We start from the raw sequence: 15,049 nt of genomic DNA on the forward strand, positions 1-15,049 counted from the left end.
TAGTAACTTCGCTTTGTCAAACACAAAAACAAAGTACATAGCCCGACTGTCAGAGTTGCTCTAGCTGGTGATGCTATTTTGCATTTCAATTGCTCAATGCAATTGAAATGCAAAGTAAACAAGTGCGAACTTGAGTGCAAAGGTTTTACATGTTATTTATGATTACAGGCAATTACAAATTGGCAAACAAGATTAGAACAAAATAAGTAGCATCACCTGTTCGATCTATTCAATATGAACACAAATGTATCAAACTTTCTGCCAGTACTCAAAAGCAATATATGATTAACAACTGAATAATGGTAAGCACAATTCTAAGACGGGACAGAAGGTAGAAACAGAAGCACAGGACAAGCGCTACTCGAAACTAAATTTTACTCTGAAGACTTCGCCTACTAAGTACACAGTAGACCAGGGTCATGAAAGTGCACTGTCCATCAAGCCAACCAATGCATCATATCAAGAAGCGTATAGCTTACAGCATCATTTCTAAAAACTGCTTTTCTTTGCTACGCAAAACAACCGACGTATCGCTAATACAGGCACTTCCTTCCTTTCTAATATGATATGCCTCCATGATTTCTCTGGCCAAAGCATTGCCACTCCAGCCTAGAATTCGAATAGTGGAAAGCACTTGTCCTGTGCTTCTGTGTCTATCTTCTGTCCCCTCTTAGAATTGCGCTTACCAGTATTGAGTTAAGCATGAACCAACTAGACCAGCAACAAATTTTGTTAGCAATACATGAAAATGTTCCATAAGGCAAGGTGCGATGTCGAAAAATGTAAAACAGAGAAAAATGTGTTTGTTTTCCATTTTTCTGTCAATTTACTTGGCGTTGTACTATAGCAATATAAATAGCATCACCATGTAGCTGTGTTCATCAACAAGTTCATGCCACATATGCTATGCCGCCACAACACAATAACAATAATAAAATATTTGTTGTAGCGTCATGAATAGTACTATAAAACAGTGTGAGAAAGCTACCACCAGCCACTTCACCAACATTTCTTTTTCAGTTTGTAGATGAACAGCAGTCGCACAAATCATATCCCCATGTGGTCTGCCCCTCTACAAGTAAAGTTGCACCAAGTCCATAGTCATGAAGCAAAAAAATATATTTTTTTTTTAAGGGACACTAAAGATTACCAGAAAGTCAAGTTAAAGTGGTAGAGAAATGTTCTAGAACATCTAAGGCGTCAATATAATTGCGAACAGAGCTTTAGTAACCGAGAAATTGAGGTAAATGCATGACACGATTTGAGACCCCCAGCGACATTCCGGTACTAGCCCGATGACGAAAGCACTCCTCATAATTTGTGTTACTAATACTCAACTACTCGTATTAAAAATATCATTTCATTTGATTATAAGACGGAAGAAAATGCTACTTGTCTACGTCTATTCGATTCTAAGAAAAAATTACATTTTGACGTTACCCTTCTGTAGTATGGGTGGTCGAAAGGTTTCATTTTCACTCGACTCTGCGCGCTCGACTCTGCGCCGCGCACGCTTTGGAGTTTCAGTAGTTTCGTTATCGCGTCGTGCTGTGAGGGTTCTACTGGCTCGCGAAACTTTCATTTCGAACAAGCAGTGAGAATGCCACGTCCTTGTGATGTCGTGGTGGGAAGCCCTCGTTGCTTTCCCGCTCCGGAGAGCCGGTGTCGAGGCCGCCGTTGTAGTACGCAACGACGCCGGCAGCGCGAGCCCTCAGCAGCACGTCCTGCTCGTCAGTGCTCAAATCGCTGAAGTTGAGCCCAGCATCGCGAGCCAATTTGTCATTGTCAGGGTCCATTGCGACGAGCGTCGAAGTTCGCGTCGTAGAATAAAGTACCAGCTTATGGTCGCGCGTTTCTCCTTCCGCTAGCCACCATACTCCCGCTTTCGCTCTGCTGTCGGCTCTGTCTTGGCTCTGTTTCTGGCCACGCGTTTGCGTTTTGCGCTGAAAAGCCATAGCGCCGTCTGCGGACGCCGTTCTACTCACCGATGGCGCAACGTCACTATGAGACCATGATGTCAGTACTCCTCGATGGGAGGGCGGGTGATTTGAACAGTGCTAGAGGTACGCGGACGCTTCAGAACGCATTTTCTCTTAAAATAAGTCTCTCCTTGGCACGAAACAAGCGTTTCGAGGTTTCTGGGATGGTATTTCAACAGTCCACGTTCACTTAATAGTAACCTTTAGTGTCCCTCCCTTTAATTCTTGCAGCACTACGGCATTGGCCTCTGATCGCTTTTAGACTCTACAGCTGACCGGGACTGTAGGCAGAGTCTATTGCTGGCTTGTGCCTATTGGCAAGATTGCTTTTTTAACAGCAGATCTGTCTGCATGGTGCTTGTTAGACATGTGAAGCTGTCAGCAATCTTTTTCAAGGCTCCAGCACACTTAATAGGTGCCTGCACTGTAGCCCGGCTTCTTGGCTATTGCAGTGTTGCCCATCTCACGCCCTGGTTGAACCGCCTTCGACCCACTGCGCTCTGAAACTGTGTAGTGAGGCATGTTTATTCTTCGGGACTTCCAAGATGACAGAATACAGGTTCTCACTTGCATTTTGAGTCATGCCACCACTGCACCACTCCAAGAGGGCTTCACTCAGCTGCTTAAAGACAGGTTCCAAAGCTTCCATGGCCCTTCAGTGCAAAGGCCATGCTTAGGAACATTATCAGTTGATGACATGTGCCGCAGTGTGGCCTCAACTGCACTGTTCATGCCTGGCACATCGTTCCTGTGGCTCTGAAGGGCATGGCCATGGTAATTTGTTATTTACTTTTATTTTGTCCTGGGCAAGACATCCTTTTCCTCCAATCGGCTTACCTTGAACCTCCTTTTGGTCAACAAGCCCATGCAAGGCTGCTCCCACGTACTTGGTAAACATAGTTGACAGCCTTATTTTTTTCACTTTAAAGAAGCTGTACAGAGATGAATTTGTCAAGGCATGGAAGGTCCTGCTGTACCCATCAAATAGCATTGTTGTATAGTGCAGCCTATAATGATCAAGGGGGTTTTGAAACATGTACAGTATAGCTGGCAACCCATTTGCCCAGCCTTATAGTCAATGTTCTTTTGGCACTCCATAGCATGTTTTTCATGCCAAGCTGTGTACTGTACTCCAGCTGACTGGGCTTTGGTTCATTTGAGCAGCCTAAGCAAAAGTTGGACAGCACAATGTGGTCCACAACAAGCCTGGAGTACATCTTGATGATGCTGCCAACAGCGACGTGAAAACTGTGGCTGCGTGTGAGCCAGGCTCTATCAAAAATCACATCTATATTCCCTGGTGGGTTGGTAAAGTCATTATATAGCTCCTTGATATGGTCTACATTTGCGGCCTCACAATCTGCTGTGCTACAGTCGAACCCGACTATATCGAACCCGTTTACATCAAATTATTCTTTATATCGAACAATTTCTGAACACGGTACTATAGTTACTATGAGTACATATAGCAAAAATTACGCTTACATCGAACAAAAATAGCAGCGACTCCCGATATGTCGAACGACAAGCGGTACAAAAGTGCCCCCAGTAGTTGGCTTTCCCTCACAGCGGCCTGGCTTTATCCAACCGCTCTCCCTACTGTGACCGCACTGCGTCGGGCGAGCCATTGACACCCCCCTGCAAAAAATTATCCTGGCCCGCCCGCAGCGCTTGCTCAGACAGCCAATCAGAGGCTCTTGTGCCCTCATTGTGCAAGATGGCGCAAGTGTGAGTTGTTTTGCTGCTTTTCTGGTTCATTGTGTTTTTGCCTTGTGGGCCTTCTCCCGCAGTGTTGCCGTGATGAAGCGGCAGAATTTGCTTTTTGCCGTGAAGCTTGAAATCATAAATCGGGTCGAACACAGTTAGAAGTCGGCTGACCCTGCAGTGTGCAAGATTCTGAGGAGCACTCTCAGCACGATCTGGAAGAATAAGGAGGAGATTAGGGCTAAAGTGGACAAACTCGCGACCCGGTGCCCGTGGCACCCAACACGTATGCACGGCCGTGTACAGGTGGACATGCCGGCTTCCGTGTGCCTGTAATGATGACTGTAATTCTGATGAGTGCGACAAAGCCGTTGCCGGTGTTGCCAAAGTTTGGAGCGAGCTATTAGAATTTCCAGAAGCCCTTGACGAGTCAACGGTCGACGAGTTTGTGAGTGCAGATGATGGTGTCGTGACCACGGGAGAGCCTGAACACGAAGACTACATTGCCGACATCGTACCGAGCACAAGTGAAAGTGGGCACAATGAGGAAAGCAACGATGGTCCTTTGCCCAGATCCTCCGAGGCGTTTGGTGCACTCGCACTAGTCCGGTGCTTCTGTGCGAATGTGGAAGGTTGCGGCCTCAGCTGCTCCGACTCTTTAGACAATGTGAAGTGTGTGCGTCGCTGGCAAGGAAATTCCACAAACAGAAGAAAACACAGGACTATTTCATGCCAAACTAAGCTAGTTTCATCAATAAAGTGATTTTATAAATGGTATGTGCTTTTGTGACGTCCAATTCTTTAGCAGGCTTATATCGAATTATGCCCTATGTCGAACTGATAGGTGCTTTTTTGCATGTTCGATATAGCCAGGTTCAACTGTACTGCTGCACACTTGCACCATCATGCCCATGTGACCCTGATAGGTGTTATGGTGCAAGCTGCAGTGCAATATGTTCATAGTTGCAAAAATGTCAAAAAGGGCTGTTGCTCCCTTACCCATACCTTGGATTGCCTTCATTGCTCAGACATTCACCTTGAATGGAGTTATCTAGGCCGCACCACTCAATCTCGACAAAGAAAACCATGAATTGCGCATGCTGCACATACAGAATGTTAGCACAAGCTTCACAAAGGGCCCATACTCTTTGTCTTGGTTCTCATATAGCATCACAGATTTCTCGCCATACTCGAGGCAGGGCATGAGCGTGAAAAACTGATGACGTTCAAATCCGCAAATCACAAATTCCATTCCACTGTCATTCCCTTCCTTCATGTCAATGCCCACCAGACTGAACTTGCTTTTCATTGGCAACTGTTAGGTCAAGCATTTTTTCAAGTTGCTGGTGCTTGCTGTGTGCTCGCTACTTTCTTCAGGCGATAAGAAAACAATATCGCTGCAGTCCACGCTAGCACTCGTGGCATAGGTCGACAAGGCATGCACGCTGGACATGCTCGGTCCAGCAACTGGCGATTCCAGGAGTATGATACGGTGTGTGCCAGCACTCGAAACATGGGTCGATGAGGTGTGCATGCTGGACATGCTAGGTTGCAGTTCCGTGTTCAATCCAGCAACCAGCAATTCCAGGAGTATGATGCAGTCCATGCTGGCACGTGAGGTATGGATCAATGAGGAGTCCACTCTGAACATGCTAGGTTATGTTGCGGCTCCGTCCTCGGATCTGGTAAACGGCAATTTTGGAAGTATGGCATGCCTTGCTGTTTTGTGTCGTGAATTCCACGGTCACCTTTGTTTCTTGTTGAACGCTTCATGTGTAGTCTTTTTAAGATGAATATCTCCACACAGTAGGGGCCCCGTTGGGGCCCTGAGCAAAAGAAATGCGGCCGGTCATTCTATGCGGTCGCGAAGCAAGCGGCTGCACAAAAGAGATAAAGTAGACAGATGCGATGCATCGAGCAAACGCTAAGAAGCATGCAGCCAAGAAGAAAAAAAAAGAAGTAAGAAAGAAAAACAAAGGCACAGGACCACACACTGATGCCATTTTGAAGATGGGCAAACTACGCACAAGAAAAGCAGTTTCAAAAGAAGCCCAAGATGGCGACTGCCGGTCACTACATTCGCACGTCACAAGTGTGCAAACTTCGACTATTTGGCGTATTCTCGGCCATTTCGTGTCCACCCTGGCATGTATATACCTGTATATACAATACCATGTATATACAATACCTTGAGATTGAATTTGGCTTTCACATTTTGTGGACATTCTTGAATGTATAAACATAGTAAAATGCATTTTTACGATATCAGTATTTTTTAGATTTTTTAGCATTTCAAGACCTGTATCTACCCTAACCGTAGAAAATTTTTTTTATTTATGAAAAGTCCAGATTCTTTCTACCTGCATTTACTTTGCCATTCACCTAAAAAAAATATGATACCAGAAATGCCTATAGCAATTCTATTTACTGCTGTTTGAAAAAATAGCAAAAGACATTGTGAATTATTTGTGTCAAAATTACAAGGTAGTGCAACCTTTGTCATGGCGAGTTAGCTTGTCATCGACAGGGATTAAGCACTGGAAGCCCAATGTAGAGCCCACACTAGCGTTTCTGATATGCTGGCGGGAGTTATGAATAGTTCAGCAAATCAATTACATGTACTAAGTAATCACCATACTAATTAATTTTTACTCCATTATCATTACATTGTTTTCTTCATACCATTATACTCTCCATGGCCCGAAATATATGTGAACAAATTGTTGTTTCGTTTAAGTGTAATGGTGTTTGGACTTTGTGGTGTTTTAGTTTCTGCAGATCTTGCTGTCACTAGAAAAGGGAGCAGATGCCCAAGATTTCTTAATAATGTGAGGAAACATCTGGAACCAAGGTGAACACAGCAGGTTTGAAGTTTGTACTACATTTGTAATCAAGGTGAGCGCAGTACATTTGGATTTTATGCTACATGTGCCCCAAAACACAAAAGAATAGAAAATCCTGATTACAGATAGCTCACCTGAAGATCAGTCTTTGCTGAATTTTTACTTATAATGAGAGGCCTGCATAAGATGGTCCTTCGGCATCTTGAGACTCCATACGAGTGCGTAGATGATCTAGGGTGTTCTGAAAGTGCTTCTTGATTTGGTCTGTCTCTTCATTTGCTTCAAGCTGTGGAAGCTCTTCTCTTATTCTACCTATAAGTTGGCCAACAGTGTCAGTCTTGATCTGAAAAATATTCAGATAAATATGTTAGTAAAAGGAACATCACTTCAGTTGAAAAAGGGTCATGTACTGTGCCATCCAGGCAACTTATTTTACCAGTAATCAAGATGGTACCCTCCCTGAATTTGTAAGTAACATAACATGAAATGTTTCAAATTACCAAGATTAGGCAAGTTAGACAAAACACTCCAGCTTAATGATCACAGTAAGTGTATATATAATTTCATATGCCACCACTGTTATACATTCTAAGTGATTGGCATAATATTAAAAACACTGCCATGATTTGTATACCAAATATGCACAGCATAGGCCATGCACTCAATGAGAGCAGAATGATGCACTCATCAAGCATGTGAAGGAAAATCGGCCCACCATACCTTCAAGACAGCCAGTATCAACGAAAGAACCAGCAGTGAAAGTGCCGTAGGAAAAAAAAGGGGAGGAAGCCCAATCATGCTGTTTTTACACCTGTCCTGTCATACTCATATGTTCTTGTGGAGTGGGCCATCCTTTCCTGTATGGCTGCCACTACTTCACCCTTGTGAAGCTTCAAATCACATCAAAGCAAATTTATTATTATTATTTTTTTTTAGTGTAGTGTAGTTGGACCATTAGGCTGCATGGCTATTTATCCAAAATGGGGCTGTATGTGTAAAAATACTGTGGCCTTAATCTTTTTCCAAATAGCCCATAATGGCCTTTGATTTTTTTTATATAAGTGCAGATCATTTTGCAGCCTTCGTATTACAACTTTACTATATACAAGTTTCTGTATCACCACAACTTTACCAGTAAAGTTATGAATTCTTTTAGCCATTAGATTAAATTGCTATATATTCAAGAGGGAAGACACCAGCCAGAGAAGTCCCCCTAGCCTTTGTAGTGCTGCCTGCTATGTATGAAATGGAGTACAGCTTGATGCCACAGGTGTGCACTACCATATGAGTTGCCCATACTTATAACAGTTAAATGAGGGCCACAAGCAAGTGTGAAAATGCTGGCTGGCGAGTGCTGGTGCATGTTAAAACACACAAGTGTGAGAATGTACTTGAATGAAATGCTGGTGACCAATTATATCCCTTTAGTTGGCCAAAGTATGTCCAATTCAAGTCAGCTGATTTGTAACTTCAGTTTGCAACATGACACTGGGAAAGCTGTTTTGTGTCCAAGCTAATGTGTTCGCCCATCCCCTCCCCTAGCTTTAAGAAGTCAAAGCTTTGTCAGATGTAGTTTCATCATACACGGCTAATTCTTCATCTACTAATTACTGTTCCCCAAGCCTGTAAAAGCAAACTGTATATGTTTCTTTTCATCGTCATCGCACCCATGCTATGATGTAGCAAATATATTTGGGTCCTTGATAAAAAGACTTTTCCCTATAGGGGTCCCCTTACCACTGAGTACAGCAGCTCAGTATGACTTACCGTCTCTGGAATAATAAAACAAGAAATGGGAAGCTGTCACAGGCAACAGCACCCTCACTCTACATTCAACACATGCAGGGCCCTTGACAACAACCGAGCCTTAGTGTCCTATATTTATGACACGCAGATCACGGCGTGCTGTGGGCTATGCGCAAATGAGAGGCAACACTTCCTGATATAAATACACCCTGAAGCATATCAGAAACAACAAATAAAATTATAATCACTATCGAGACAGTAGGTATTGAGCAAAATATCAAAGGACATGGATACTGCTACAGTTGTCTTTCTTGCCTTGCACCATTTTGTTTTTACTGCTAGGGTTTTCTCAGGAAGACAAGGACAAAGAAACTGTTGCCTATGCTGGCGGAGGTGTATGGAGAATGGCTCAAATTCTTTCTTGAGTTTGCTGACCATTTGTGTCACGATTTAGAATAATTTCTCTGTGTTCTTTTTATAGAATACCAGGGCCAAAAAGGTTAAATATACAATGTGTCAAAAATAGCCTAGTGACAAAAAGCAGGTTTCCTGGCAAGTCCATGAAAATAATTCAGTCTGAAGTAGAGCATTTTCATGCCAACTCAGCACCATGCTATACCATCACCTTGGCATCAAAGCAACTTATTACCACAGCTATCACTAAACATGAGCCCACACTTCTCATCTCTCAAAGCTGAGTTCCTTTGTCTTTGCGTAACACAGTCATGGACCAAAAAGACACCATCACCATCCCCAAACAAAAGGGTTCATTTCACATACAACCATTTTGTTTATGAATCGGTAGCAACTGGCAGTTACTGGCAGAATGCAGCAATGTGCCGTTGTCATACATTCAAATGTGCCAGCAAGCGCTATTAATGCTTTAGTTTATTATTCAATGTCCAGAATGTTTGATGCATACCACAGACTATAAGTTACACAAACATCACTTCCTTTCAACAACTAAAAAAAGGACAAATAAAACTAACTCATCACATGAAAATAAAAACAATCGGAACTCACCTGTTCATTGCCTTTTTCAAAGAAGTAAATATAATAATTCAGCAGCTCTACAAAAAGCTGCACTTTGACTGAAGGGTCCATACATTGTGTGGCAATACGAATTCCTTTTTTAAGGCATTCAACAACTCGTTTGCTATCATGCAGCTGCAAGAAAGCAGAGACACAACCAAAATTGTGCAAAGTCAAATAGAAACATTACAATCATCTGTTGTAAGCAGGCTACAAAACTATGAACAACAAAACTTGCACAATGATAGATTAGAGTTAATTAAATGACTGCAGACAGTTTCCAGTGCCTAAGTAAACCTACTACAATAATAACTGCAAATGTTTAGTTTAAATTAAACTTCGTTCTAAATAAAGTTGCAAATACATTATGAAGGTAAGAAAGTAAAGGCAGAGACAAGCTCGACAGTGCAGTCTCAATGGAATGCACCATAATCTATTGCTCCTCATATCAGCCACATAATCTAAGGAAGGAATTCTTGTAGTGATATGTCCAATGATGCTGAAGTATACTTAGCATATAGAAAGGCCACAAACCTCTTCACCTCCAGACTCCTGGGTCTTGCCCGACCAGAATAAGTGTGAACAAAGACCTACACCACGGCACTGGTCAGGCTTTTTGAGAAGCTTGGACGCTGCCAGTGCACACTGTGTACGCAGCGGCTCATGGTTTTCTTCAGAGAAGCAACTGGTCTGTTCTACTGTGCCCATAATCAAGGTTATTGCTGACAACTGGGCTTTGCTGTCTGAAATCTCATCCTCGTACAGAGAAAAAGCCTAAAAGAAAAAAAAGCAATTTCAGATGCTATGTGTTGATAACACAGAAAAATACAGTTTCGCCCTAATTTCAGCTCATGGTCTACAGCTCTCAAGTCTCAAGAACAAATGAAAGAGTAGCAAGCGTATGAAAATGCAATGAAAGTACCTGTGAGATAAATTCGTAGGCCACAGTCTCATAATTTTCAAACTTGATTTGACCAGCAACTAGTGCCCCTTGAAGAAACAGGCGTAGAGGTAGCTCGGCGAGTTCAGCTTTGATAAGTGCACTGATAGTTTGGTGGCAAAACTGAAAAATCTTGTTGCATTTCTTCTCCCACTTGTCATCCTGCATTAGATGGATAAGGTTGTCAGCTAGTTTTTGTGAAAAGCAGCGTACTAATTTCAGCACTGAAACCATCGGAACAAGATTACTGCAGCTATAGCATATTTTATTGCATGTATAGGTCACACTCTTTAACAAGAGACATGCAACGAGCCTCGTATGTCAGAAAATACTGCATGTTGAGAAAGCCTGTGTTCATTAAATCTTTAAAATTACAATTGTCATGCGGACAAACAATGACATGTGGATCCTTACATAACAGTGCAGTGCAGAAAAGTGCTTTCTTTCACACTAAACACATCCCCAGGTACATGTGACCACCTCTAGATAGCAATAACTGCTAGTACAGGTGTCCCATCAAATTGATACATTGCACCATGTTGTTGTTAAAGGGACACTAAAGAAAGATACGAAGTTGACGTAGACTGTTAAAATACCATTACAGAAACCTCACAGTGCTTGTTCCATGCCAAGAAAATACTCGGTTTACGAGAAAATTGCCTCTGAAGCGCAATGCTTAAGCACAATTCAAATCACCCGCCCCTGAGAAGGGAACAGTGATGTTACATATGCCATCACCACCCTTTACAGCCGTCAGTGAGTAAAACGGCTATGGTTTTCTGTGCAAAATGCAAACGCGCGGCCATGGAGGAACTGAGACAAGACAGAGCGTTGGATTCACCACTGCAGCTGCTCTTGGTCAAGTCACAAGGACCGTTCTGGAATACTGTAACATCACATGGACGAGGCATTCTCCCCTAGTTGCAGTTTGTGTGAGTTTCCTAAGCTGGCAAAACCAGCACAGAACTACACGATATCGAAATTGAGTGAAATGCGAAAGCGCAGCCAGCACAGTGTGGAGAAAACGAAACCTTTCGACTGCCTGCGTCATTGTCACGGGCAACATTGACGAGTTCTTTCTAAAAATCAAATAGAACTTGAAAAATAGCATTTTCTTTCGTCTTCTATTGCAATACATCAATTTTTTTTATTACAAGAGTGTTCGAATACTGGTGAAAGAATTACCATATTTACTCGATTCTAACGGACCCTCGATTGTAACGTGCACCAGTTTTTCATGACCAAAAGAAAGGGGGAAAAAGAAACGCCCTGGATTGTAACGCACACCTGTTTGCCGTCACCTAAAGACAGAAAAGTTCTTTACAGTACTGCGCAGCTCATTCTTTCACAGAATTACAACTTTCTCTCATTTGGAAACAACAAATATTTACTCCCAATGCACTGAAGTTGCAATAAATAAAAAAAGTTGCAGTTTCGCACGAAAGGCAAAGCATTGATTATGCTATCAAATTAGTAGACAGCTATACGAAAAGTAAGGATAGTAGTTTTATCAGCCGTATGAATATTTAAACATTTGCTTACTAACTAAATTAACAAGCATGCTGTCACGTGCACGCAGGCATGAACACGTCTCACTCAATGACCGTGGAAACTCTTTAAACGCTAGAGTGAGGAAGTGCAGCAGCAGGAAGGAGGGAATTGACTTTTGTAGGGCCTCTCGCTTCAACGCGAACTAAGCGACGAAAACAGCGCGATGCGCCTAGATGCGCAGACTCTTGTCTCCGCCGCAGATCGCTTTCAAGATAGAAGCCACGCGGCTGTGCCGTACGTGGCAACCGTCAGTGTGGAATGCCTCTCCTTTTTACGCCAGTCCTGCACGCAAGTTTTGAGAACTCCGAACGCCCGTGATGCGGCCCGATTTCAGCCTGTCTTCGCACACGTGATCACTTTCCTTTTAATTGCGGCATTGTGATGAACTCAGTATGTCTTTGCAGTCAGCACTTCCATGCTGTTAGAGCAAACGCAGAAAATGGGAAGACAGACCGCGCACTAAGCCAAAGGAAGCATTGCCTAAGCACACATACTACAGCACATGGAGAAAGCTACGGCAGCTAGGCTCAAAACGTGTACGAGGTGGCCATTTTGAAATGCCGATGGCGATAGGTAGCACAGATTTAGGGTCGTATTCGATTCTGACGCACACGCGACCAGTTTTATTGGAAAAAAAGTATGCATTAGATTCGAGTAAATATGGTATAATGAAGAGTGCCTTCGTCATCGAGCTAGTAGTTGAATCTCCCAGGGAAGTCCCTAATCATGTTTTGCAGTTACCTCAATTTCTTTATTACGAAAGCTCTGTTCGCAATACGCTTTCATACGCCTTTGATATTCTCAAACACTAATCTATCACTTTAGCTTGACTTAATATTTGCCTATAGTGTCCCTTTATATGCTGATCCCCGCTACAATGAATATGGCAAATCAGTTTGGAAGTTAAAAAGTGCGGAAACCCGCAAGGTGACGAAAGGTTTGTGAAAGGAAAAATTGTGATCTATCCGACTGTAGCATGAAGCTATGAAAGAACCCCGATACAGTTTTCTCAGAAGGAAAGCTTCAAAGTTAAGAAATTTCTCCTGGTATGAGGATCAAACCTGGGACCAAAGCCTTTCCGGAGCAATCACTACCCAATGAGCTAACCAGGAGGCCAGCAGATCGCAGAGCAAAGGCGAATTAACGAACAATTTGAAGCATAGGGAGGTTGAATAGGGCAATTCAGTTCTGTGGAAGGCCACAAGATGATGAAACGCTTGTGAAAGAGAGCTTTGAAAGAAAGGTTTGTAGCTTCGTGCTACAGTCAAGTGCATGACGATTTTCCCTTTCATAACTTAATAGCTTGTGTGGCACTAGATCAGCCCTACAGACTAATTGTAACATAGTGACCAAAATGTTTACAACACTCAGAGGGCAGGCAAATAAACTGTCCTACCAATCCTGGTAATCTTATACCTTGTCACTCAAGGAACGGTACTTGAAAGCCAGCTGATACGACTGGAAGACAAGTGGAGGCAATGTGTAGCGAATGCGCTTGTTGCCTCCACTGCCAAAGTGCTTCCTGGCAGTCATCACGATCTGTAAATTAAACAATACATGTTGAAAAATGTTTTGAATCACAAGAGCAATGTGCAATTTTTTTTTTTTTCCAGCTGAGTGACACTGATACAAACCAGATACTGTTGGTCAGGCGAGTCAGCCACCATGAGGTTTGCAAATCGCCCTACAAGCACCTGCTCTTCCAAGAAGTCCTCTGGGTCTTCCTCTTCGTCTGGCTGGTCTGGCTGGTCCTGAACCAGTGGGCTTATCAAATTGAGCACTTGATCTGCCTGGAAACAGCAAGCAAACCATTCGGTAGGCTTGAAGGGTTTGTGTTTGGCACATCAGGTCAGAAGTCTGAATTACTTTTAATGTGGCTCATAAGCTACCTTGGTCATCACTTGGCACAGTTTCTCAGTACAACGTTATGCAGGGAGAAAAATTATTTCATGTGTGGCAAAATTGATAGCTTTTGTGTAAGAGAGTGGGCTACTTGCTTTGTGGTCAACATCTGTAACAGTGCAAATGATGCAACAAGAAAGAAGTCGTGTACTGACTACATCAACTGACCCGTTTTTGATTGCAGTCAAATGAGATATAATCATTATAAATAATTTAAGAAGGTTTACCAAGCTCGGTAAGTTCTAATGATGACACATAAAATCAAAACTCAATTTAATGAAACCTGCAATGTAGCAAACTACCATATTTTCCCGTCTACAAGTCACAGTCCCCTCAAAACGGCAGTTTTTCTGTAAGAAAAACGTATATAAGTCGCACTGGTGTATAAGATACACTTGTTCATTCAGGAAGCAATTAAAAAAAAATAATGTTATGTTTCACTTCGTGAATGCGGGTCACGCGCAAGCAATGATATGAACACTCCAGGCACATTTCTGCTGTTGTGATCACCACAATGTTCTGTATGAAGTCCAAGGGCAATAACATCGTCCCCGCACGCCGTATGCTGCATGTGCGAGTGAAAGCGTGCGACGGTGAGCCGAAAGCGGGAAGGCAGCACAGCAGGGAAGGGGGGTGGCTTGTACTCTGGTAGCAATTGCGCAGTTTGCATCTTTGCGCAAACTGCGCAATCTGCATTTTTTATGTTCCTGTGCTGCCTTATGACGCACGCTGCTGGAAACGTTTTGGAAGAGTGCCGGGGATTTCGCCGGTTGATTTGTGTACCTGCGCCCATGTTGAGTGTGCGTCGGTTGTGTGTTTCGTGGATCGCGATTAATTATTAATGGCTTCTCTGGGGCAGCATGTCATTCACCTATCGACTATACTGGGCGAACAGGCCCGAGTATGCTGTTGTGGTAACAGTGCGGCCGATAAAAGGCACGCCGAGTTCCGTCTGCCGACGTGGCTGCCTTAGAGTTCGTTGTCGCTGATGTCTGCGCTTGCACATCGCTTTCTGTATTCTTTTTACACATTCACTAAACATTTCGCATATTCAAGAAGCCTTCGAGTGCAGCCTTCCACGTCGGATTTGCCAAAGCGGTGCATTTGTTTACATCTACATCTACAGCTTCAGATCGCTGTTAGCTTCGGATATTGTAGAAACAGCGCATCACTGATTCTCAAAACGTAACAAAACATACATATTTGTGCATGTGAGCCGTATTGTTCCACCCTGAGACGAGTCAATATCAACAGCCGAGCCACTTAAACAACTGCAACTGTGATCCAGACACATATATATTACGGGCTGTTACTACTGATTCTCGCTTTTGCTTAACTTCATCATACTTACA

The 15,049-nt window shown here is 43.1% G+C and overlaps 1 protein-coding gene across 1 annotated transcript in view; it reads right to left on the reverse strand.

The window, feature by feature from the left end:
* Vps35 (Vacuolar protein sorting 35) overlaps positions 1–15,049 on the reverse strand; it is a 70,391-nt gene that overhangs the window by 7,027 nt on the left and 48,315 nt on the right. Inside the window, exons 11-16 of the mRNA XM_075675190.1 lie at positions 13,430–13,585; positions 13,212–13,334; positions 10,227–10,406; positions 9,839–10,078; positions 9,296–9,439; positions 6,661–6,869 (exon numbers count right to left, since the gene is read on the reverse strand). Of these exons, the coding sequence (XP_075531305.1) occupies positions 6,690–6,869; positions 9,296–9,439; positions 9,839–10,078; positions 10,227–10,406; positions 13,212–13,334; positions 13,430–13,585 (1,023 nt within the window). The 3' untranslated portion in view covers positions 6,661–6,689. The remainder of the gene's footprint in view (positions 1–6,660; positions 6,870–9,295; positions 9,440–9,838; positions 10,079–10,226; positions 10,407–13,211; positions 13,335–13,429; positions 13,586–15,049) is intronic.

The sequence above is a fragment of the Dermacentor variabilis genome, chromosome 1 (assembly GCF_050947875.1).
Source record: "Dermacentor variabilis isolate Ectoservices chromosome 1, ASM5094787v1, whole genome shotgun sequence".
Classification (NCBI taxonomy): Eukaryota; Metazoa; Arthropoda; class Arachnida; order Ixodida; family Ixodidae; genus Dermacentor; species Dermacentor variabilis.